The sequence below is a fragment of the Crassostrea angulata genome, chromosome 10, assembly GCF_025612915.1.
Source record: "Crassostrea angulata isolate pt1a10 chromosome 10, ASM2561291v2, whole genome shotgun sequence".
In the NCBI taxonomy this organism is placed as follows: domain Eukaryota; kingdom Metazoa; phylum Mollusca; class Bivalvia; order Ostreida; family Ostreidae; genus Magallana; species Magallana angulata.
This window is the reverse complement of record NC_069120.1, coordinates 34,802,763-34,827,304: the sequence shown is the minus strand read 5'-3', so window position 1 is coordinate 34,827,304 and position 24,542 is coordinate 34,802,763. Positions and strand designations below refer to the sequence as shown.

Below are 24,542 nucleotides of genomic sequence, written 5' to 3'. Positions count from 1 at the left end.
CGATTTTTTTAAAGACAATGAAATGAAACTTACCAAAGTGAAAGTAGTTTTAAATGAAACTGAATTTCCCAGAGATTTTCGTGATTTTGTCGTAATGTAGGACCGAGGTTAATACATCAACAAGCCAGCGAGATTATCGGGCAAGAAATGGCTTACCCTAATGTCCAAGATAAACTTGTTTGTTCTCTAAAATGATTTGCATTGTCGATACTACAATTACATATATATTTATGATATATATCACATTAGCTTCAAACGAAATATAGATTGGCAAAGACACGTTTGCATGTTACAATCAAAAAGTACTGAATTAAGCCTTCTTTTTCGGGTGTTTTGTGTGCTTTTCGATAAAATCTGGTACCTAGGGTTTTCTTTTGTTGTTTTCTTTTTCGGTTTAAAAAAATGTTTTTAAGCCTATGTTCAAAAATTTATTCATTTCAAAGATTTATTTACTATTCTGAGTGATTGTAAAAATGCGGAATTGGACAGTCAAAATCAGTCTTTGTATTACGATAAATAGGCGTGGATCAAAACAAAAATCGATATCATTTCTGAGGGAGATAACAGGGATGCATGCAGGTTGCACTACAGTATTAAATTCTACTATATATTCTTACCAAAATTGCACAACTTTACATACAGATTAAAATTTCAAAACGAACTTCTGGAAAAAATCCTCTTGACATCTTTTTAAACAACGCTTCATTTACAAGTTTCTAGCAAAATACACACGTGCATCCAGCAAGGCGTGCGACTTTGTTTACATCGAAGTTACACATGTGCTTGAAAATCAAGCCCGGGACTTTTCACCCCCCTCCAGAAACAACGCGCATCAAAAATTCAAATGACCTCGCATTATTACAAAACTGGGATAGTTAGACCTCTTACACATTGTTTTTCATCTCATACAAAAAATCAGCTCCTGTCTCGAGCGGAACCGCCCCGAATTCAAAGGAAAATTCGGGAATTATTTTGGCTCAGCCATGTTTTGACGTGAACCTTCAGTGAAATACTGTTATGACACCTGCAATATAACTCATTTTTTGTTATCGCAAAATCAACATTAATAAATTGATTAATACTCATTGTGTTGTGTGACTAAAAAAAAATTATGAAGATATCTACTCATTTCAGAAAGTTATGAGCGATTTTTAAACACCACGGTGTACACGGTGGCCACTGATTTATGAAAATATGATCAAAGTTATACTGTATGCATTTACACGGTGTTTTGATATTCAGTGATTTTTTGGTTTTAAATTGACAAGTGATGTATGAAAATGTATAAAATGACGCAAATTAATTAATATCATGTGGACCCCAGAAATTATGTCGGCCAAAAATTCAATGACCCTGCCTCTGGGGGGTGGGGTAGAGAAAACGTCATTATTTCATACAATTATGAAAATGGTGAGAACCTTTGTCCAAAATAGCATGGTATTGTTCTAATCTAACTAACATGAGTGATACATCTCAGCTGTTTTCCGCTTTCGTATCAATATTTCTCAATTTTGGACATAAATTGAGCATTTCTTACTGTAACACAAGGGCCTAAACAACCGATTTTATTTGATATTCACACCCCGTAGAATATTTTGTTGTTTACGACGATGAATACTACATCGCATTTGATCTGCTAAAAAATTTCCGGACAGTTTAGACGGTCCAATCTACTATAAATGGCTCATTGTTTTGAGGCAGTAGAACATTTCAGAGGAAATCTGGGCTAATTTTGTATGCATCATTAAAAGCAAAATAAGCGTGCTGCTGGCTACAAAACCCCATTGTTTGTCATTTTTCGTCTAAACACACTGATTTAACACCTAAAACACAGGTAAAACAACTTTTAACATAGCAAACCCGTTTTCCTGCAGGTTGCACTACAGTATTAAATTCTACTATATATTCTTACCAAAATTGCACAACTTTACATACAGATTAAAAATTCAAAACGAACTTCTGGAAAAAATCCTCTTGACATCTTTTTAAACAACGCTTCATTTACAAGTTTCTAGCAAAATACACACGTGCATCCAGCAAGGCGTGCGACTTTGTTTACATCGAAGTTACACATGTGCTTGAAAATCAAGCCCGGGACTTTTCACCCCCCTCCAGAAACAACGCGCATCAAAAATTCAAATGACCTCGCATTATTACAAAACTGGGATAGTTAGACCTCTTACACATTGTTTTTCATCTCATACAAAAAATCAGCTCCTGTCTCGAGCGGAACCGCCCCGAATTCAAAGGAAAATTCGGGAATTATTTTGGCTCAGCCATGTTTTGACGTGAACCTTCAGTGAAATACTGTTATGACACCTGTATAAATATGTTCTTGATAATCGTGTTCATCTGTTTGTCAATGGAGAGTTGTTAGAATTTATTCTTTTGGTTCAGTTTTTGTATAAACACATTTTCAATACTCCAATGTCGATTCAAAGATTGGAAATCCAAAATATAACTAGTGACCATAGACTGACAATTAAAATTGATAAAAATGTATGTTTCATTATCTTTCTATTAGGAAGTAGTATATGAAAGACCCGAGATTGTCTGTGCTTATTACAAAAACAAGAGAAAAGCTGTCAATGGTACAGCAAACTGGGTTTTCTTTTGTGTGAACAGTATCCATAATACACATGTCAATCCTACCCTATATAAATTATCAAAAATCAAAATCTAAGTATATGCATATCTCTGATATATGTACAATTGATCTGCAAAAAAACAACTTCCTATCTTGAGAACTGTAGGAGTTATCCGTACAATAGGGTAACCCTACATGCGATATTCTGCGTGAAAATGAGTAAGTTAAACCGTTGGCATTTTTTCATAAATTATTATTAACCGGGGTTTCCAAAGGAAACATCCGGTTATTGACATGGTGAAAATGGCGGGCGGGAGGCTGCCAAAAGGGTACCCTTGTTGTACGGATAACTCCTCCTACAGTTTTCAAGATAGGAAGTCTTTTGCAGATCAATTGTACATATATCAGAGCTATGCATTTTACTTGGATTTATAAAGTTTTGATAAACGCAGTAAGGTTACACGTTTGGCAGCCCGCCCGCCCGCCATTTTCACCATGTCAATAACCGGAGTTTTCTTTTGGAAAACCCGGTTAACTGGGTTTGGTAAAATATGTGTTTAGTTTTAGTTTCTGCCAATTGTTTTTCGTGATTAAAAAAATTGAACTGTTCTTAAAAGATAACGGATGGAATGTTTTCTCACTCCATCTGTCTGATCAACTACATTGACGTTGTCATACTGTATGTCTGTCAGTTCCACTCAGTTAATTTGCCATAATTTAATCTTAGCAGAACAGAACTATTTTGTTTAATAACACATCGACCGATGTTCTTCCGTCTGTTATTTCTTCAGACTTCTCTAGAACTATAGGACTAATTTCAACCTAATTTTGGTTTAAAGATGATAATACTGTCGTTGTCGCAGAATATTATTAGCTCACCTGAGCTGAAAGCTCAAGTGAGCTTTTCTGATCACCTTTTGTCCGTCGTCCGTCTGTCCGTCCGTCCGTCTGTCCGTCCGTCTGTAAACTTTTTACATTTTGAAATTCTTCTCTAAAACCGCTTATCCAATTTCAACCAAAGTTGGCACAAAGCATCCTTATTGGAGGCCGAATATAAATTGCAGAAATAAAAGTCCGATCTATATTCAAAGCGGAGAAAACCTTGAAACTGTAGAAAAAGGGGGGTGCATATTTAAAAATCTTCTTCTCAAGAACTACTGATTCCAATTCATCGTAGTTTAGCATAAATTATCATGATGGGAAGGAAAATATAAATTGCAAAAATTAAGGTCTAATTCTGTTTCAAATCTGAGTTATTACGAAAATAATAATGAAGGAAAGGCGTGTTTTAATCAGTTTAATAGCTTCGGGTTCGGCATCCGATAGGTTCGGTATCCGGTAAAATGGGTAGACAAGACTTGGTTGGCCTGGGCATAACAAAAGATTCGCAGTTATTGATCTGCCAATCTCATTAAAATTTCAGGATATTTGATGGACCAGTATATTTGTATTTGCTGTAAATATTGCTGCAAAATAATGCGTATTTGGAATTGACGATTGCCGATCTGCCCCGGCTTTTATTTTGCCACGGCCTGGGTTTGCATACCCATTTTACCAAGACTCGTTATCCATACTTCTAAAACGAGGTTCTTTGTTTAAAGCAGCTATGACATTATACGAAAAAGGGTCGATCTGACTATGATGAATTTGCTTGTTGTGCAACAGTTCGCGAATGAAGGGAAATTTTTGAAACATGCAAAATATATTGGTGCCGATTTTGTGAAGTAAATTGAGGCTAAATATTTCAATGCGTTGACAGTTTTCACACATGACGTTGGTGTTAGCTTGTTCTGATTTTCGTTTCGTTTTCATTATTTATGCTTTGTAACCTGGGAACTATCGTCTGTATTTCGTGATTTTTACGTATCAAATCAAACAGAGACTTCGGTAAATCAAACAGTTAACTATTTACCTGCGCAAATTAAGCAACATCTGATGTATAAAAAAAGTACTGAAATACAATTCATTCTATCGGTAAATCGGCATTATCTTATCTTTTGCGTAATGGTAGATTAATGCAATAGGTTTTGTTGAGATGCTCGGCATTTTCTCGAGTTTATTCAGTTTAAATAGAGTTTGATATCGCTAACGGAAATATGTAGGAATAAACATGTATATATATATGATTACAAAAAATAAATTGTGTTCTTTATTTGTTATAGTGCATGTTTCTTGTGTTTAATTGTTTACAATTTCTATTCAATACTAACCATATTTAAGTGTTAAGCTTCGAATTATAAGCAAGATACATAGATTTGCTCACAATTCTATGTTTGTACACAGATCTTAAAAACTATAAAGATTAAAAAAGTAAAAAAAATTGTCAATATTTATTAAGAAAATTTTCAAAGTCTGTTCTTCCAGAAACCAACTTAAACAACTTATTGTATTGTAAACTTAACCTTTCTTCGTCATTATTACTCCTACTGTACATGTGATCCTTGACTGTGTTTGTGTACATTTGTATAAACTGATTTTGAACCTCAAATACCAGTGAACTGGTCTTGAGTGAATAAAAGAATTGAAAATCTTAGGCCATTCTTTTTTTTTCCATTTTAAATGCTGAATAGGAAATACCAAGTTAAAAATCTTATGTTGAATGTAATAAACTCATGGGAACAAAATATGACTCAAACCTAGGCGAACTGTGAGCTCTGTATCTTGCTTATAATTCTACGATTGACGCTGAAATTTTGGTTGAACATTAGAAATTCTATATGAATTAGAGTATGTTAAATACTTGTACAAACAAAATAAAGAATGGTCTTCTGTATATACCGACTCTCTGGGGCCCCCTCTTTATACAATAAATAATGTGAAATCTACATCAATTTTGATAGTTTTTTAGACACGGGTAAATAAAAACGACATCTTTAAAACAGTTTCCATAGTTCTGACGCATTTCTGTTGCGGGGATAAAGTAATTATCGCTATTCCTAAGAAGTTATCACATCGGAAAATTATCCTGGTTTGTACGCGAAGTAAATAACAGTCATTTAATTATAATGGAGAAGACAAATAAATTTTTTGAATGTTTTTAATTTGAGGAATTGAGCACATTGAGGTACAATTTTCTTCTTCACATCTATACATGTAGGATTTTTAAAATAAAAAACAATAACTATTATATTTTCTTTTTAAAAATACAACAACTAGTAAGTAGTTGATGAAAAAAATGTACCTTTATGCTTTCATATATTTTGATCGCCTTACAAAGTGGGGGGGGGGGGGGGCAGAACGAAAATATAGGGAATTGGAAGTTATCAACTTAACAGTGTACTCCTACCAAATGTTTCGTTTTATATCTTGCGTAGGATTTTCTTATTTTTGTAAAAAAAATAGTATTTCATGAAGGTACAATGTCAAAGATTACGTGTAAACAAAAATAAGTGTAAAATTCGAATACTTTACAATATTTATTTTTTGTTATTCTACCGAGGGACCATACGGCACAATATCTTTTGAACGCCCATTGTTGCTCAGGTGAGCGATGTGGCCCCATGGGCCTCTTGTTCTTAGGAACCATAGCTCTAGAAATTTCTACAAATATAAAAGCTTCCTATTATAGTGCAGAGTGAATCCCTAAAATAGTATTTCAAGATCTTTTTTAAATACCTGTATAATTTTGATCGGTTGAATTGGGGTTGACAAATGAAAAGTATTTATTTAATTATTTTAATTTAATAAGTATTTTATTCAAGTATATAAATACATTGAATTGGATTGAACAGCAGGCACAATGCCTATTTATGTTCTCTCCTGTAGTCAAGGTATAATATGAGTAATTATATAATTATATATAATATATATATATACATATATATTGCCATGGAATTTTGTATAATAGATTAATAATGTAAATAGTATTGGAAGGAGGTACAGTGCAAAAAATAGTACATGGCGATTTGAATGCATTGTTAAACAGTTTATATCGCCAACCTTTGTTGTCGATCTCTGTGGCGCAATGGGTGTAGCTTCAATCTACCCATCTGCAGGTCTCGAGTTCGAATACCGCAGGGACTTTTATTTTCGTGAACAGAGGTAACATTTAAAAAAATCCCCCCCCCCCCCCAAATTTAATTTTTTTTTCATTTTCAGGTCTAACACATACCACATACTAGAAACCCATAACTTTAAGTAATTAAGAAGTTGTGGTTTGTGTGTTGAACTTTCCCCAGGTGTGTGGAGGACCCCTTAAACCAAAATAAAATACTCAATCTCATGTATTTTTCTTACGTCATGTGAACATTTAATTGAAGTTAACGATTCAAATTATATACCCAACAGCGCAAGAATTAAAAAAGAAAAATAAACCCGAAATTCAATAACTTCTAATTTATACCACATTTTTTAATGATAAAAGCATTAAAAAGAAAAATACAAGTATTACAATACAAATCAAATCGAAACAATAATTTAAGAGGAACACCAACAATACTGTATGTTTCTTTTATCTCCCTTCTTGAATTTGGTTTTGCGTTTTAAATGGACAAGTGTAGGAATGTTTGTCGCCATTTATTTTTATCGCTTTTTTTCGTGTATCATAAAAGTTCAGTTGGTGACCATCCGTGTATCCTGCGTACACTGTAATCATCCTCGTATCCTCCCTACACTATAATCATTCGTTTATCATGCTTAAACTGTAATCGTCCGTGCATCCTGCGTATACTGTAATCGTCCGTGTATCCTGCCTACACTTTATTCATTCGTTTACCATGCGTATACTGTATTCGTCCGTGTATCCTGCCTACACTGTAATCATTCGTTTATCATGCTTAAACTGTAATCGTCCGTGTATCCTGCCTACACTGTAATCATTCGTTTATTATGCCAAAACTGTAATCGTCTGTGTATCCAGTGTATTTTGTAATCATCCTCGTATCCTGTGTTCATGTACAGTACAGTGTGATCAGTGATCATCGTGTATCCTGTATGGTTGTTCTTGAATCAGAATTGTGCGTAATAATTGTCAACAATAACAGCGAAGCAACTGTATAAACGCATAAAACTCAAGTTTCATTCGAAAAAAAAAATATTCGCATTTCATGGTATTTTGTTTAAAAATCCTTTGCAATATGAATTTCTCCATTTAAAGGGATATTCAGTATACATAAATGATGCGATCAACAAGGATTAATCCGATCAAAATGTCGTTTAACCTTTATTTCTTGCTTGCATGATTTTAAAACTTTTATTAAAACTCAAACGTGATCGTAGTTTCTGATTATGAAGCTATACAAACGCATTAGATCAATTCTCCAAACCATAACAAAAAGTTAAACGTATAGAAAACAAATATGGGACAAACAAATGGAAGTACACTAACGATAGTTTCTGGTTTCGCGTTCATGGGCTGAAAATAATACACATTTTGTTCATTTAGAAATTAATTTGAAAACTTTTACTTTAGTAAACAATGTCCAACGTTAATTTTTTTTTAAATGCGCATATTAGCTAACTAAGGATAATTAGTGAAAAAGGAAAATACAGATCAAACAAATTCATTTAATTTTTTTTCAAAAGAAAGTTATAACTTATTTTTTTTATCCATTCTTTAATGAATATAAAATAAAAATACCGACCTCCTAATACGGTGTACGTGAAAATGTGCAATATTTATGTTACAATGTAATTAAAAAATAATTGTCATTTTATTTAAATACAATAACTAAACAGGATATGTTTCATAACAAACGAAGTGCAATTATGAAAAAGTAAATCTACTTAAATGAATGTTTGTACAATGGTGCAGAGTAACATGCATTGTTTTGATGTTTCTTGATTGATATTTCGCAAACAGTGGCAATATACTAGTAATCGTTATTTAATATGTGATATTGGTGACATTACCACATTGGTCAACTCTAAAAAAGATGTACCTACACCCCATATACGGTCAAACCAAAAAAAACCCATCACCCCATCGCAGTGAAAGGCATAATTGTCCAAATGCTTTTCTACATGCTAAAAACAGCAGCCCTCCTGCCATTTACAAATACATACATTAGAATGACATCCGTTTTAACTTATCAAATCAAGATTATAAAATACATGCCAAATACAGAAGTGTCATTTTTAACGTGTACTAGGTACCATTTCTTTTTAGCAAGCAATAGATGATCTTCGCGACATCGGTTACATGATTAGTGTAACAGGTGCGGTTAAAAACGACGTTGCTTTTAAATTAAAATGTACGGCCGTCTGTTCACATAAAGAATTGTGATTGTGACTATATATTTTATATAACCTGCATCTACTGAATACATTCTGCATCATGGTCGAGAAAGGTTCAAATTATCTTATCATATCGCAGGCTCAATTGTTAATATAATGTCGCGTTTTTTTTTATTTTAAACATGCCTAAACTGACGCATCTACGATGGTATACATGCTTCACACATTTCAAAAGCGATATGGGAAAATTTGAGAGACCATTTGACAATTCAAACGTCATGTGATGGCATTTTCTAAAATGTAACAGCAGCTAAATATTCATGTCTTTCTTCAAATTTTCTAAGCTCTTTTCTCACAAACTCGTTTCAAGGCATAACGAATCAACGTATAGATGTCGGGAAGAAGGATCAAAGCAAAAAACGCCGATATAAGACCAACCCCAAGGACCATTCCCATGGCATGTGATGACATTCGCTCATCTTTTGCGCTTGTTTTGCTACGCTGATATTTTGACGTAGAGTTCATCGGTACAATTAATTTCTTTTTTATTATGTCAATTCTCTTCCGAATTTCTTCTGTTTCGTTGACCAACAGATATTCATTACTAGGCGTAGAAGTCGTAGAACTTTCCCAACCGCAGTTACATGTATCTGAAAAGGTTAAAATATAAAAGGATTATGTAAGCTATTTGACATCTAATTTGCATGTTTTGAATATCGTAACCCCAAAACTAGTACAATTTTCCATAGCTTAGATAAAAATTCCAACTCTCTAGAAAAACTAAGGGTTCTCCGAGCAAGCTCACAAATGATACCATCGCTTAGAAAAAATCATAACTCAAGTATTTTATTATCATAGAAAATGGTGGATGCTATCTATTTAACCGTCCATGTTCTATCATTAACAAGTGATCTATTTTTTTAAAATTGTTAATGCTTATATGAGTACACAAGCCAATTTTTATTCTTTAAATTCCATTTTATTTCAACTTAACTGTTAATGCATAAAGACATTGTTATCATTATTAGTTATGATAACAAACATGACTGGAATCAAACAAAAAGTTTTTTTAAAAAGCTTTTTTATTTAAAAAAAGCTTACCGTCTATAGGGCAAAATCTTTACAGTAATAGGTTATCAATAAAAATTTGTGTCTTTTTCATATTTATAAAAGTTGCCCTCCGGTACATGCCTTGGCTTGTGGAATGTTTTTTTTAAACATGCTCCTTTTAAGCGTTCGTGTCTAACATTGAGAAATGAGTATCATATGCGTTTTAGTTGAGATCACATCATTTAATTAAAATGAAATTTAATCCACTGCATTCAGCATCATGATGTTTTACTGTTATTAGTTTTACCGTATGCAATTTTCTTTGCTGATATTAGCCATACAGTATCAAACTTTCACATTTTTGGCATTTGCTCAAACAATACAAAAAGAAAAGAGCAAATAATTTCAACAGATATTATAGAATATTGTTTTTGACTAGTTGTAGTGGAAAAAAAATAAGCCTTAATTTCATTCATAGCAATTTTTATTTTTCTCACTTTTTAAGATTTCAAATCTACGAAATTTGTTACGTCGTTCGTAAAAATAGTATAAGAAAATTATCCCCCTTGTGCCAAACTGCATTTCAATCAATGAAATAAATGTAAATTTTTATATCATGTCTTTTCTGCCAATCACAAATGAGAGGAAGTGCACAAATCAGAGACTAAAAATTATTTCAACTGTTTAAATCGTCTTCTTTTTATATCAAGAGGAACCATGTTGAAATAGTGGGAAATATCTTGTACTAAATACTAAGTTTTTGAACGTTTTTAATGACCTTTGTAAGTCACTTTTTTTCTAAAAAAAAAACCCGTTGATTTGATATTTCATATATTATATAAGATTTTTAAATATTTACCTCTAGATCTGTCAACAAATATTGCCATGAAATCAGCAGTCTCTGGAATAACGTCAAAATTTGATAAACTTCAATAATAATTTATTTGACACTGAAAAAATCTTACCACGCTCTATTTTACTACACTGTTTGGGTAACAAATGTACAGTTATCCATAAATGTGTTGCAAAAATTGATTTTATTTACAATAAAATTAGTTTTCCGTGTAGATAAGCGGTCTTACCTACACATATCGCTAAATCTAAACCTAGTAATAAAATTCGTTTATAATGAATTTTTTTTTAATATGTTTAAAATAATGAAATTTCTATATTCAGTTGAATCTCTGCTAATGAATTCTCATTGGCCGTCCCAAAGTAATATCGACCAAGGTCAATAAACATGCCGAACAAATTCAAGCATTTTCCCCGTCATTTGAAATTGACGCAAATTATAGCGTGTATAGCTTTAAGTATTTTTAAATAAACTTTAAATGTCCTACAAAACTGATTCTTTTCAGTTCACGTAAGAGATACAAATGTTAGTGTCATTTATTTATAATTTGAACCAAATTCGTAGCGGAAGCGAATCACTCCCCAACGTGCACTATTACGGAGATCCTTCGGAGTTGTAAACACTCTCTTCCAAATTACCCGGGAGAGGCTACATTCTAACAGCTATGGTGACCTCTAATTTATTTATATGTATACATGTATATATATACTTTGCAAAAAACAGCAAGTTAAACGTCGCGTGCTTGCGTTAATGATCGAGTTACAGTGTCGAACAAAATGGTTGCTAATGTAGCGGTGCCCAAATGCTGGAATTCTTTTTTATTTTCAGTTGTTAATACCCCTCATTCAGCTGAGCGCGTAATATAAATTTGTTTACACATTAAATCGTTGCAGTTATTTATATTATATACTTAAAAAAATAAACAAATGATGAAAAGCGTATATATTTACATGTTGTTAACTTGTAGTCTTGTCCGCAAAAGTAGATAATACCGGGATCTTAAAATCCCTGTTTTATTTTTAAGGTTATCTAATGAGATCCACACTCTTGAATTTTGAATTTCGCTTCTGACGTTGTACTTTAACAGCGTTCAACGTGCCGTAGCTTTCCCCTCACTTTAATTACAAAATTTCAGAATATAAGTATGTAGTATGATAAATCACACTAAATGTCATTTGAATATAAAAATACACGGGGTATGCGACAACGTAGACAAATCATGCAAGCAGTGTTCATGTATGTAAAACCTTATCATCCCAATGCAAGAAACTAGGAAATTTTTTCTGCAAAGTTTTAATTAGCTAGGATGAAAAATCATTTTCACTTTATTTCAATGCTATTGAACAGTTGTCATGTAGATCAGGTAGATGAATATAGTACTCTTACCCCCTGGCATCGAAGAATATGATTTCGTACTGACGTAATGAACGGTGGTTTCATGTGCTTTATCCATGTCACATGATCCATCTTTTCCATCGACGACAACGACCCAACCTTTATCTTTACAGTCATAGAAGCCTTCATTGATGTAGAAATGTCGTTGAACTTTACCTTTTGAGAAATCGCTGTATAAAAAGAGTTCAATCAAAGATAACGGAGAAAAATATGCTATTTATATGTCAGTGTCACCTTTTCTTTGTAGGAGTTTCATTCTAATATTGAAATAGATCCAACAGTCGCAGTTTCCCAAATAAGGGTTTCTAATTTCGCAAAAATATTTTTGTCCTTGTGTCGTTTATTCTGTCTCATCTTGGTTGTCCAAACTTTTTCAAAATAGTTTGCAGAAAGGATTTGAAACTTACTGTGTGCCTTTATGTGAGAAAAAAAACTGGTTAACACGTTACTCGGTTAGAACATGCTTACAAACACCATCACAAAATAAGTTATCGGTAAGTCCTATAAAATAAAGTTATTTCTATTTTATCGCAATTCAATTACGATTGTAACTCTAACTATTGAAAACTAAAGTTATATTGTTTTTAAAGTTAGATGGTAGGAAAAGTTAAGACATATGTGCTCAATAAATGCATATATAAATAATCAAATTATTTCTCTTTTATCTTTTTATGACAGCCATATTAGTTATCTTATCGATATTACATGTATTACGATTTTGTTATACAACTGCTACTGAACGGTGAGAGCAATATTCATGATCTACGTCTTTCTGGTATTTCTTTCACCTGAACACACTACATTTGTAAAAATGCGTTTCGAAAAAATACAACAGTCAGTGCACTTGAAGGATATATACAATGAGGTACCAAACAAAATCGTCGTTGCAGAACGGTAAGATTTTTATTTTGTTATAATGATGTCACACATGCACAAAATATACACTAAAGTTGATCATGATCGTACAGAGACAAGCGGTGTAGAGAAGCTGAAATTATTTTTTTTTATTTATTATCGCATATGCTTGGGGTACTCTTCTAGAAAGAGAGAACGGTTCAATATAACACATGCATTAAAATCATTTATTTATGTAGACCGCATACGTGTTTGATGTGATCGTGAAATAAGACAATGTACCATTTCAGAACAAAATAAACCACATGTTGTGACAATTTTTGCAAAAAATATAGTGTCGTTATTGATTGAGGTTTCATTATTTCTTTTTATTATATGCTTACTAATTAATACAGTGTTTTTTTTTATATATAATTATGTGATACAGATGACATCACAAAACTAGGTAATCAGGCCCCTAGGGCTGCATGATATGGATTCGTATCACATCCATTGCGGAACTTCTCTGTCTTTTTTCCTTTCAGTATTTGTGCATGTTTACTTACGAAAAATAAAACATTTGTAACGGTCCACATTTTTAAGTGCAGTTGTAAACTTTAAATGCTAGTAAATGTTTTGGAGCAGTGAACATCCAAAACCTGAGGAATTTCCAGTTCTTTAGCTACATGTTTGTTAAAACAATTAGATCTCATATTTTTATGTAACACATGTACAGACCACTTTAAATTAAAATCAATTTGTTAAAGTTGATATTTTTAAAAAATGTTATTACTAAGTATGTAATAGATATATCAATAGGTACCCATTTTCCATATCAAAGCCTGCATCAGCCCTCGACCATTATCATCCCTCGAGCCTTTGGCCCTCTGGTTATACTGGAGTCTCGGGCTGATACGTGCTGTGATATGGAAAAGGGTATGTATTATTCTCTATTTAATACTTTCCTACAAAATTAGGTTCATGAACTTCGAATTCCCTGCAGTCTGAATGCCTCGATCGGTAAATCAATCGACATAATTTTCTCTACCGTTCTATTGACCTGTGAGGGGGTAGAGGAACAATAGATAATTTAGTATTTTTTTGAAAGCAACTCTTTGTTGTCATGACAGATGGACATTTGCAGTAGATTAGTAATACATATACATGTATTACGTATTATGTTTGATGCATTTGATACTCGGCACTCTCAAGAGGAAAGGTCGAGCTTCATGCAGGTCATGTCAGAATTACATGTATTGAAAAGACCCTGGTTCGGACACTTCTTTTTAAAGCTTGGGTCCTATCTAGCTCATACTTCACAGAAATAGTACCCACGGGTAATGAGTGTACAGTTAACTTAAACAAAGTTTTCAGTCAGTGGTTGTTTAGACCAGTTTTCTTTGAAATCCAGTTTTGGTTCATAATTCCTCTCCCTTTGACCTTATCCTGCTCTTTAAATATATAACTTCAACACCTTGTCTATTTGTGTATTGTAATACGATAATCAGGTTAGACTTTCAATTATACAATGACTGTTATGTCTTATATCGGATCAAATTGCGATTAATCGATTGGCAATTGCAATTTTTCAGTGATTATCATGCCTTAGTTAAAACTGTTCGTGGTTTTTTTGTCAGGTTCTTCCATCAGAAATTGATTTACTTGATTTTAATTTGAAAAAAAACCATATGAACGGATGTTTACTCTGATAACTACAAAGCGATTAAGTTTACCCCTTTTGGATAAAAGTTGATATTATTACGTTCATAAATATCGCACAACTAAGAGAAGTACATGACTATTTCACAATGTAAACGTACTATATTACACCTAATAGTATATTATTAAAGTTTAGTGCTTTTTATTTGTTTTTAAACACCAAACCATTTCTTCATTGCCGGAAAACACAAACGTTATATTAAAGAAATCTGATAAATATATCTTGATAGGTAAAAAAAGAATATTCAGATATGTTTGAAATAAAACGGCATTCCTTTAGAATATATCAGTCCCGGTAGAGAGCACGTATTGCTAATGCAATGCTCTTAAAATGTTTGTTTGCAAACTTTGAAATATTTTTTTGGAATTCAAGACCTACTGTTCATATAAAAAATGTTATTTTCAAGATGCGTGGAAATTTAAAATGAAGATAATACCCTCTGATGCTGAAGAATTCTCCCGTTTTATTTTTTACATCAGCCAATGCCGTCATATCATAACTTGTGTTTAATAATCTATCTCGGCTGAACCATCCAGTTTTGGTGGCTCCTACTGCGTCGAAAACAAAGTATTGAGCTTCAGAGCCCTGAGAGTAGTAGGATACTCTTATCTGAAATATATTTAAAGGAATGATGATATAACAGATGTTGTTACCATATACACATTTGAAAATATATATTCTTCAAGATTTTAAAACGCCTTTAAGGACGTCGTGTACTCAGGGTTTGAGTTCTCAAATCCGGATTGTTAAAAAGTTCAATTTAATGAGTAAAATTTGTTTTAAATACAAAAAGTATTTATGAAATGAACTATTATTGACATAACAATCGATATTTTTACTAAATTATGGAATTAGGCTCTGACAAAGTTTGACTTTTAGCAAAACAGAGGAAATTCGGATTAAATTTTTCAGATTTTGTTTTCCACTGAAATATTCTTGATAGTCCTATAATATTTAAAGTTAAGATTTTATTTGTTAGTCAACATAATTTTGCATATTTTCTGTTGGTTTTATCTTGCTTTTTCGTTTAGATAATCGTATGGCACACACTTCAAAAATATTGAAAAATGCTTAAAAATGATAAAAGACACCATATCTCAAAATTTTGATCATTGACCTCATATAAATTTTATGCCAGGAGAGAAAAGTGATTATTCTTAGTTTAATACTATAAATGTTTTAGCATTATCATCATTTAGTTTTTTGTTATATTGAATCAAAAATGGGTAGTAATTTGAAAATTAATAGAGGAAATTCGGACTAAAATACCCTAAAAGATTGTGAACGAAAACTAAATTCTTTGTATCTATTTAATGTCACTATCATTCATAAACTGTATTTAATTTGTCAAAGAATTAAGCAATTTGTATTATTTTCACAATTAAGAAAATCTCAATCAGAGAGTAAATTTTTTATGGATTTTTCTTCAAATTACAAAAAATATTCAATGGCAATTAACTCAAAAAGTAGGTCATTGACCTACTTATTTGAAAGTGAAGAATAACACTACCATGTAAGGTCTACAACACACAGTAGTTGGTTTTTCATTATCATCAGTGGAATTTTTTTTCATTCTGAGTAAACGTCATCCTAAATAATAATGTATAAGCTTTGATGAAAAAAGAGAAAACTGAATTACCTCAGTGACGCCATTTGAATGTATATCATCCAGGACATCAGATTTATAATGCTCCTTTACTTGGTTCGTCAGTTGCTGGGCTGCCAAGTTGTCTGTATTATGAGTGCCATTATTTACGAATAAATCATAGACCCCAAATGATCCACCGGTCACAACTTTGAAAACTAACTCCCACCATGAATGAACATTTCCTAAAAAAAAACCGATCATTGTCAAAAGATTATGTGTGTCTGTCTCCCATAAGTTTTATTCCATAGAAGTTGTACATGTAGAACTTGTATGAAGGTAAAATATTTATTGTGTCCATCCTTATAAAATCATTAGCGGGTAAAAGGATATTTTCTACAACAGGGGACATTGTTGCAGAGAGTTTTAAATGAATGTGATATTTTTGATTAACACTTGCTGCATGTATTTGACTTTGATTGATCGTTACTTTTTACGTTATCTAGTCAACCCCAACCCTATTCTTTCCATTTTTATTTTTCATTTAAGGAGGCCGATTTGGGTTTTTTTTGTGTGGAAAAACTACAATAGCAAAACTCTTTATTTTTAAACCAGATATCATTTTTAAAACCAATTCTAGTTTATTTGCAAAGTTTCAAGAAAATCGACCGTCTAGTTTTTTTTGGGACCATCTCAAAATAGAGGTACATTTATTATAGGAATATATAGGAAACTGTCATTTTCCGCACTTCGAAGCAGATTAAAAAATATACTACAATGGCTTTTTTTTTTTTTAGTTTTTTTGCCTTTAGTTGGGACCATCTCAAAATATAAAATGCACAAAATTTTGCTATATATTTGGAGCATTACGAATGAAGATTGGTAAAATGGATTCATTAGGAAAATGTCCCCGAGGATAGCATAATTCTGTGTATAAAATTTCAATGGCTTACATTTTTTACTTATTCTTTTATGTTATTTCTAATAACAAACGCCTACAAAGCTTCATTTTATCATAACGTCATAAAAGCGCAATGGCAACGCCCCCTACCCAACAACGGAAAGATCGTTTAAATATAAAAATTTTCTTCGTAAAAAATTTAATTATTTTTATCTGTATTTTGTTTATTGTGTTCAACTTTATAAAAATTTCATAAGAAGTATAAATTTACTGTATTACACTAGAATGCGCAAAAGCACGCGCATTGAAAACTAAAGTCGGCCTCATAAAATTAGTCAAGACTATTTGATGTATTTTTTTGTTGCTATTTAATGGAACATTATTATTTTTCTTTAAAATTTGTCTTATATATATATATATATATATATATATATATATATATATATATATATATATATATATATATATATATATACTTTTCACTTAGTCATGATAATATTATTGTTTTAATGTTTAAATATATATTGAGAAAATGAGCAATAAGAATTGCATCTCTATGATAAGAAACATCATACTTAAACATTATAATCATTAAAAATTACGAAATGTATAACAGAATGGTTTCAAAATCTTTAAAAAAAATACGCAAAAATGTGAACAGAACCAATCACTTAAGCCCCTTTCACAATTGGCGCAAAAGCAGAAGCGACCAAAAATTCGTGCGACCGAAAAATGTAGATATGAATCGTTAATTGTTGCCGAAATAATCGCATATGAAAAAAGTATTCGTACGAATTTCGCACGATCTAAGCGAGCGTTGTGCGATGTAAACGCATTGAATCTTGCGATATGGCTAGCGTCTGTATGCGACTGTTGTGCAATGAAAGCAATGTTAAAAGATAATACGACAGGAACGCGCGAGAGACTAGGTATTCGGACGATTGAACGTGCGCCAATGTGATTGAACGTGCGATTATGCGTTCCATGGTACGATTGATCGTGCGAGTCAGAGTGGGTATATACACTGCCCATATTCAGTAGATATAGTTGAAAGCGAGAAAAATATAGATTTGCAGCAGCATTTATTATTAGGCCCTATACCTCAATATGATTATTCTATTATATCTGATTGGTCTAGAAAGTCACGTGATAGGGCGATGTCATAAGAATGAAAAAGATATGAGCATACGATGTAGACAAATATGATTAGATCAAAAATATGTAATCATTATGATGCTCTTTATATCTCAGAACCAACTTAACTATTTGATTTATGAACGAAAAGTGAGACAAGTTACAAGGAAAATCAAACAATCACGACGATGATGTTGCGAATGTTGAAAAGTCAAACATTATTAGAAATCAACGTATTTTGTGTAATATATCATATGTTGCTTGGTATAATAAAACGTTTATTGCATTAATGTTCAGGGAATATGAAGATTTATTCCCCAGAAATTTTTTTTTTCGGGCGAAGCCCTCGGGAAATATGATTTTTCTTGAAGAAATAAATCTTCATACATGTATTTCCCTCACCATCATGCAATAAATGTTTATTGTAAATTTTGTTCTTAAACAGAGGATATATGAAACAGGGTATATATACTAGTAGCAAAGCATGGCATATGGAGGCTGATAATTCGTGCAATGATAGTAAAATGTTGCAAGATTACATGAGTCACGTTGAGCAACAGTCTCACGGTCGCAAAACAGACGCATAAACAGCAGCGATTTATCTTACGATCTTTATAAATCGTGTAACACTCTTACAAGTACACAAAAGGTTGTAAAACGTTCGTAATAATGTTCGTGCGTTGCACTGCGATAATTTGGATCGCGTTCGGTCACGTCTGAATAGTGTGCATGTCCACTATTCAGAGAAGACTTGATGCGACCAGTAAAACGTATGCAACGAATGCAAGAGCTCGTACAACGTAAGCGAGGGCTCGTGCAACGTATGCGAGAGCTCGTGCGAAGCTAACAAATTTCGATCGCAAAGTGGTGTATAGTGGTCGTGCGCCAATTGTGAAAGGGGCTTTAGATGACTATAAAATTATTTTCAACATTCTCATAAGAGCTTGGATTTGGGGGAGTTATATCAAACAGCAATGTGAAGTTGGCATGTCTATTTCATTGTTGGTCACTCAGCCAAGGCTCTTTGAAATCAACACGATTTGTTTGGCTTTCGAGCTAAAACTGTGCAATTGGTGCATATTTAGTATGAGTCAAGAGTCATTTTAATATCTTTTGACGCAAGATATAGAAAGCTACGTCCTACCGAAAGTCCAAGGTCTTGTTAAAATGGTTCTGTCAATAAATCGATGAATGGAATGAACATTTTCTTATAGGGATAACGGACAATTTTTATCACGGAAATAAATTTCGCAAATCGAACGCGTTCACGCCAGTCCCATATTAATTCCATTCATCATGAACAATTATCAAAATTGTGTTGAATTATTCTAAGAGAAGTTTACTTGGTTAAAAGTTAATTGCTGAGGATTGTGTCTTGTTCATTTTTTTCGCCACAAAAGTGTTCTCGCTTTCGCTTAAATTGCTTCATATTCTATTGACTTATAGCGATCGCTTATAGAATATACATAATTATCACAGGATTTTATTATGAGTGATCTTACATTCTTTTTTATATGATTTAGTTGATAGGTAATCTAATTTTCAAGTGTCGTTTTATAAGGATCCTCGACACTCTGTGACTTCTGCTTTTTATGAGTACGTCACAACATGGCGGCGATTTTAACCCATTATGAAACTGTTTTCATTAAATCGCCAAATCTTGCTCTCTATCTCTGCAGTGCAACGTTTGTAGCTTTGATGTACTGACCCGCAGGCACGAGTTAGAATACAACAGGAAATGTTGGTTTAGTGATAGAAATTTTTAAAATTTGTTTTTTCTCCTGCAGAACTTTTCCCAGGAGTGTGGAGGACCCTTATAAATCGATTAATTCTTAACAATAGTACAAATATGTATGTTGAAATCAATACATGTTAGCATTTACACAATATATCTCTGTAAGTGATGTTTAAATTATTCAGTTTTCAGTGGGATCGATACCAAATTTGTTTTCTAGTCTTTTAAGAGAATTTTACACATCTGTCTTAAGTTTAAGGATTATACTTATTATCTAAATTACGGACAAACTTACGTCCAAGTACTAGGGCATTAATTGCTGTAGACACGTGTCCCAAATTTGAGTACCGATATTATACCACCAACGGTTTAAAGTTAAACCCAACCATTAAAGCTTTGTATTAAGTAACTATGCCGCATTTAACGTTCATTTTGCAATAAAACCAGACCAAACATTTTTTAGTATGATGAGCTATATTAAAGAACACATTGTAAAAATTGTGACAAATTATTTATAAAGCTAAGTAAAAATTGAGAAAGAATTCAATGTTATTTGAAAACCTCAAACGGTCAGCATTATTAAAACATGATTAAATACTAATTACCGGTATTTGACTGTATAACAGTTTGAATCCCCCAAAAAGTGCATCGAAACATGAAATTAAAAATTTACATAAAGCTGTCACCACATAGAAAAATGTGTGCAAATAGTTAAATTCGCTGGATAATAATGGTACGTACGAAGATTTACAGTCAAGTCCTCCATGTAATAAGACCAAATCGTATACAGATCAACCCTTATTATCCCCTCGCGCAATTTGTTGCGGAAGGGGTGTTATAGCATCGCAACCGTGCGTGTGTGTGTTTGTGTGTGTGTGTGTGTGTGTGTATGTGTGTATATGTATGTGTGTGTGTGCACTCCATTTCCATTTTCTAGTAAATTATTTAAAAAAACCTTCCAATAGAAATTCCTCAACCTTTGCACAAATATGCCTCATTGTAAAAGATTAAAACAAATGCAATGTCATATTAATTGGTCAAATTTTTATGCAAAAACTTAGATAAAATTATACCATTGTAAAGGAGGGGGGCACACATTATGACAAAATTCGTTCAAAACTAAAAATATTTATCATAGATTGCACACTTCTGTAAAATAACAAATAGAAAATGCATGTGCCTTACCAAACCATTAATACTATTACAAATTATTTTTTCATTAAATCAATGTCATAATCAACTTTGTATACGAGTTATCAATCGAAATTTCTGAGTAAGACTTATCAATCAGTCAGAGCGAAAGTAGCGTGACAGAACAACGTTACGGTAACGGGTAAGTTAATAGCTTAATGTGTGTTTGAATGTTGCGAAGGGGATACGAGTATACCATCGCTGCTGTGCGTGTGTATGTGTGTTCAGCTTGGAAGCAAGTTAAAGAAACCCCTTGCACGGAAGTTTATCAAACTTTGTATACCTATTTGGCATGGTACATGTTAAAGGACAAAGCCTGGTAGTTTTCAAGTCAATTAATTGAGTACTCTTTGATATATCGTTAAAATAACACAATTTTAAACAAATCTTATGTACGATTTGACAATATCTACTTCCGCTTCACTTCTTTGAAACCAAAGTGGAAGTAGGCAGTTCAAATTAACAACTTGATATTTTTTAGATTTAGATCTAGTACATGTAAAGAAAACATAGTTTTTGAAGTAATAAATAAGTCCTAAATAATGCATCCCCACACAATAACTCGTGTCGCGAGGGGATGCTCCGCTTAGCGGTGCCCTTGTTCAAAATTTAGACTCGTATACAAAACCAAAGTCAACTCGTATACAAAAGTCTCTTTACACCTATTCTCAGAATAAGCAAACTTTTGTACAGAATATATGTCTCCTAAACCTACGAAGTAAACAAGGTGTGATTGGAAGGTTTTTTATGTTTTTTATAAAACTAAACTGTAATCGTACATGTAAACACAACACAAAATAAACGTTAGAAGTCATTATTTTAAAAGGTGGGAAGCCAAAAGATGTTGAATATTTCTTCAAATTGCATGTCGCCAAAGCGGTATCTTATATTTGCACATTTACAAAAAATTCTATTTATTTCAAAATCTCATTGAAACAACGTCAAATCACGATATATGACTGTTTTTAAAATGCGACAGGCCACGATAAAGATTTATTCTATTTTTTTCGTAACTCTGCCTAATGTCGTCAAAAAGTACGTAAGCTACGTTGTCGACTAATGATATGTCATTTCTAATGTTTAATAACCTTTATTTTCAGTGTTATTATAAAAAAAATCTCATTTTATATTGGTCAATTATATGATTTACATACCGATGTTATCTGGATACAAAAAATCTTTTGAGGATGTCTGCAATCGTAGTTTTAAGCATGTAAGCCACGTGATGTTGAAAAACGGTTATTAAAGAAAAAGTATTCGTTCAGACCCATGTGCATTTTTAAAATACGTAGTGTGTTGATTATTTCTAAAGCAAACATAAACATTCATTTGAACAAAAACTGGTGAGTTTAGGTATTAATCGGCTAATTGTAATTTACGTTTTGCAATCTTCGTTGCCATACTATTGGTATTGCGATATAAAACTGTTAGCCAAGTATTTTTTCGGATTTAACGATGATGATCGGTTTCGTTTCTGCAATTTATAATCGTCACCTATTACTTCCTATTTCGTCACGTCCTTGAAGTTGTGTTGAAGGAAAATTTCAATGTCGAAAAATTATCAATAACGCGCTCATCCCCATAGTGAGTTTTAAGGTAGGAACTGTTTTATTTTCTATTGAATTCAGATTAAAAATACGCGTTGTTACATATGACAACTGTTAAGTCTATCAAAATGGTAAATATATTGTGTTTGAGACCAAATACAATATGTGTCATGCATTCTGAAAATGGTAAGCTACGTTCTGAAAATGATTTTATTTCAATGCCATTAAATAATAACAATTCAAGATAAACAATTTCTATGATTACTTTGAATATACTTTAAACTAAATGTTCAATTTGTTATAGCAAACCCTTTGATTTGTGCAATATTATAGTTTACGGAACTACATTTTGTCTTGATCACGTAGCTTACTTAAGGTATCAAAACATAAAGACTGCAGATCAAATGGAAATGGAATAGTTAATTATAACTCATAATTAAGGTTGAAAATAATTAAGATCCACAATAATGTGTTTATCTCTCGTTTACTATTTAGATAAATACCAAATTTCTATTGTCTAAAAGAACCAAAGTAAAGATGATAACGTAAATTACCATTTTACAGAACGTAGCTTACTTTACAAAATGAAGTGATTTTTTGGTATTTGATAATAAAATTTTAGATCAATGTAGAGTTGCATAACAAGATAAATGGTTTTCTGTATTATTTTTATTCAATTATTCACAGAAAAACAAAAACATTTTCAGTTTTGATTGATTGATTGTGAAAGATATTTCTCAATTTTCAGGTTATGGGGAAATCAAAAGCAGAAATACAGAGGGCATATAGGGAAAGAAAGAAATTACAGGAAGGGGAGGATTATTTTAGGAAAGAAAGGGCTCGTGTTAAAAGCTACTATGTACCCATAGCAGAGCAATCCAAAAAGAAGGCAAACGATAGACGAAAGAAAGTTAGAGAGGCGGTTCGAAAGCACAGAGAAAACAAGAAGCTAAAACTTAACAGAGAATCTCTTCAGGACCCAGCGGTAACGTCAACAACTGTGACTTCAACCACTTCTATGATTGTTAAACTTCCTGGTATTGATCAACGAAATCGCAACAGACGTAGGATAAGTCGAGCTACAGCAAAATGCAGAAGGACAATTAAAAAGCTTAATGAGGAAAACAGAAACCTGAATCGCAGAGTTAAGACGATATCTAAACGATATCAGCGCCTTTTGACCAAAACCAAAAATGCTAAAACCGAAAAATCAGTAAACTTGGCGACTGGAAAGCAAGTCCTGACACCCAGGAAACGGACCTCTACAGAGATAAGGGAAGAGGGTTTGACGCCAAGAAAAATGCCAAAAATCATTCAGCGGAGGCTGCTTTTAGCAAATGTTTTAACAGATGAACTGAAAGGCGCATGGAAAGAAAATGGAATCAAAGGAAAGCAGTTAATTTCAAGGATAGTCTCCGGAAAATTGTTGAAGAAGTACAGAATGAGAAAATGTGTTGGCGGTAGCATCACAAAACAAGTATTTTGCTCGAAAAGAATCAACACTTTACCAAAGATTCAGAAAAAAGTACACGCAAGAGAAACCCTGCGTAGGAGAGTTATTGAATTCCTAGAAAGGGACGACAAAAGTCGCATGATGCCAGGAAAGAACGACAAGAAGAAAGCTGAAAACGGACACATGCAAAAACGAGTTTTGAATGATAGTATGGCATGCTTACACATGAAGTTTGCAACAGAAACATCGGAAAAAATATCACTTGCCACATTTTGTCGTTTAAGGCCCAATTATATTTGTTTGACAAAATTCATTTCCAGAAATACGTGTTTATGCCAAAAACACCAGAACATGGCCCTGGCTTTAAAGAACATGAAATCTGT

At 32.6% G+C, this 24,542-nt stretch overlaps 1 protein-coding gene across 1 annotated transcript; it reads right to left on the bottom strand.

Moving 5' to 3' along the window:
* Window positions 1–8,937: 8,937 nt before the first annotated feature.
* LOC128165945 (uncharacterized) lies at window positions 8,938–17,020 on the bottom strand. The gene is made up of 6 exons (XM_052830878.1): window positions 17,005–17,020; window positions 16,253–16,443; window positions 15,050–15,222; window positions 12,051–12,229; window positions 10,671–10,712; window positions 8,938–9,411 (listed from the first exon to the last, which is right to left on the bottom strand). The coding sequence occupies exons 1-6, from the start codon at window positions 17,018–17,020 to the stop codon at window positions 9,101–9,103; spliced, it is 912 nt and encodes a 303-aa protein (XP_052686838.1). The 3' UTR covers window positions 8,938–9,100.
* Window positions 17,021–24,542: the final 7,522 nt, after the last annotated feature.

Excerpts from the sequence above, each read along its gene's own strand:
- LOC128165945 (XM_052830878.1), bottom strand. Across the intron at positions 10,713-12,050 it reads ATATTCTTCGATGCCAGGGG|AGACTGCTGATTTCATGGCA; the intron begins GTAAGAGTACTA and ends ACGTTATTCCAG. Across the intron at positions 9,412-10,670 it reads ATTTGTTGACAGATCTAGAG|ATACATGTAACTGCGGTTGG; the intron begins GTAAATATTTAA and ends TAACCTTTTCAG.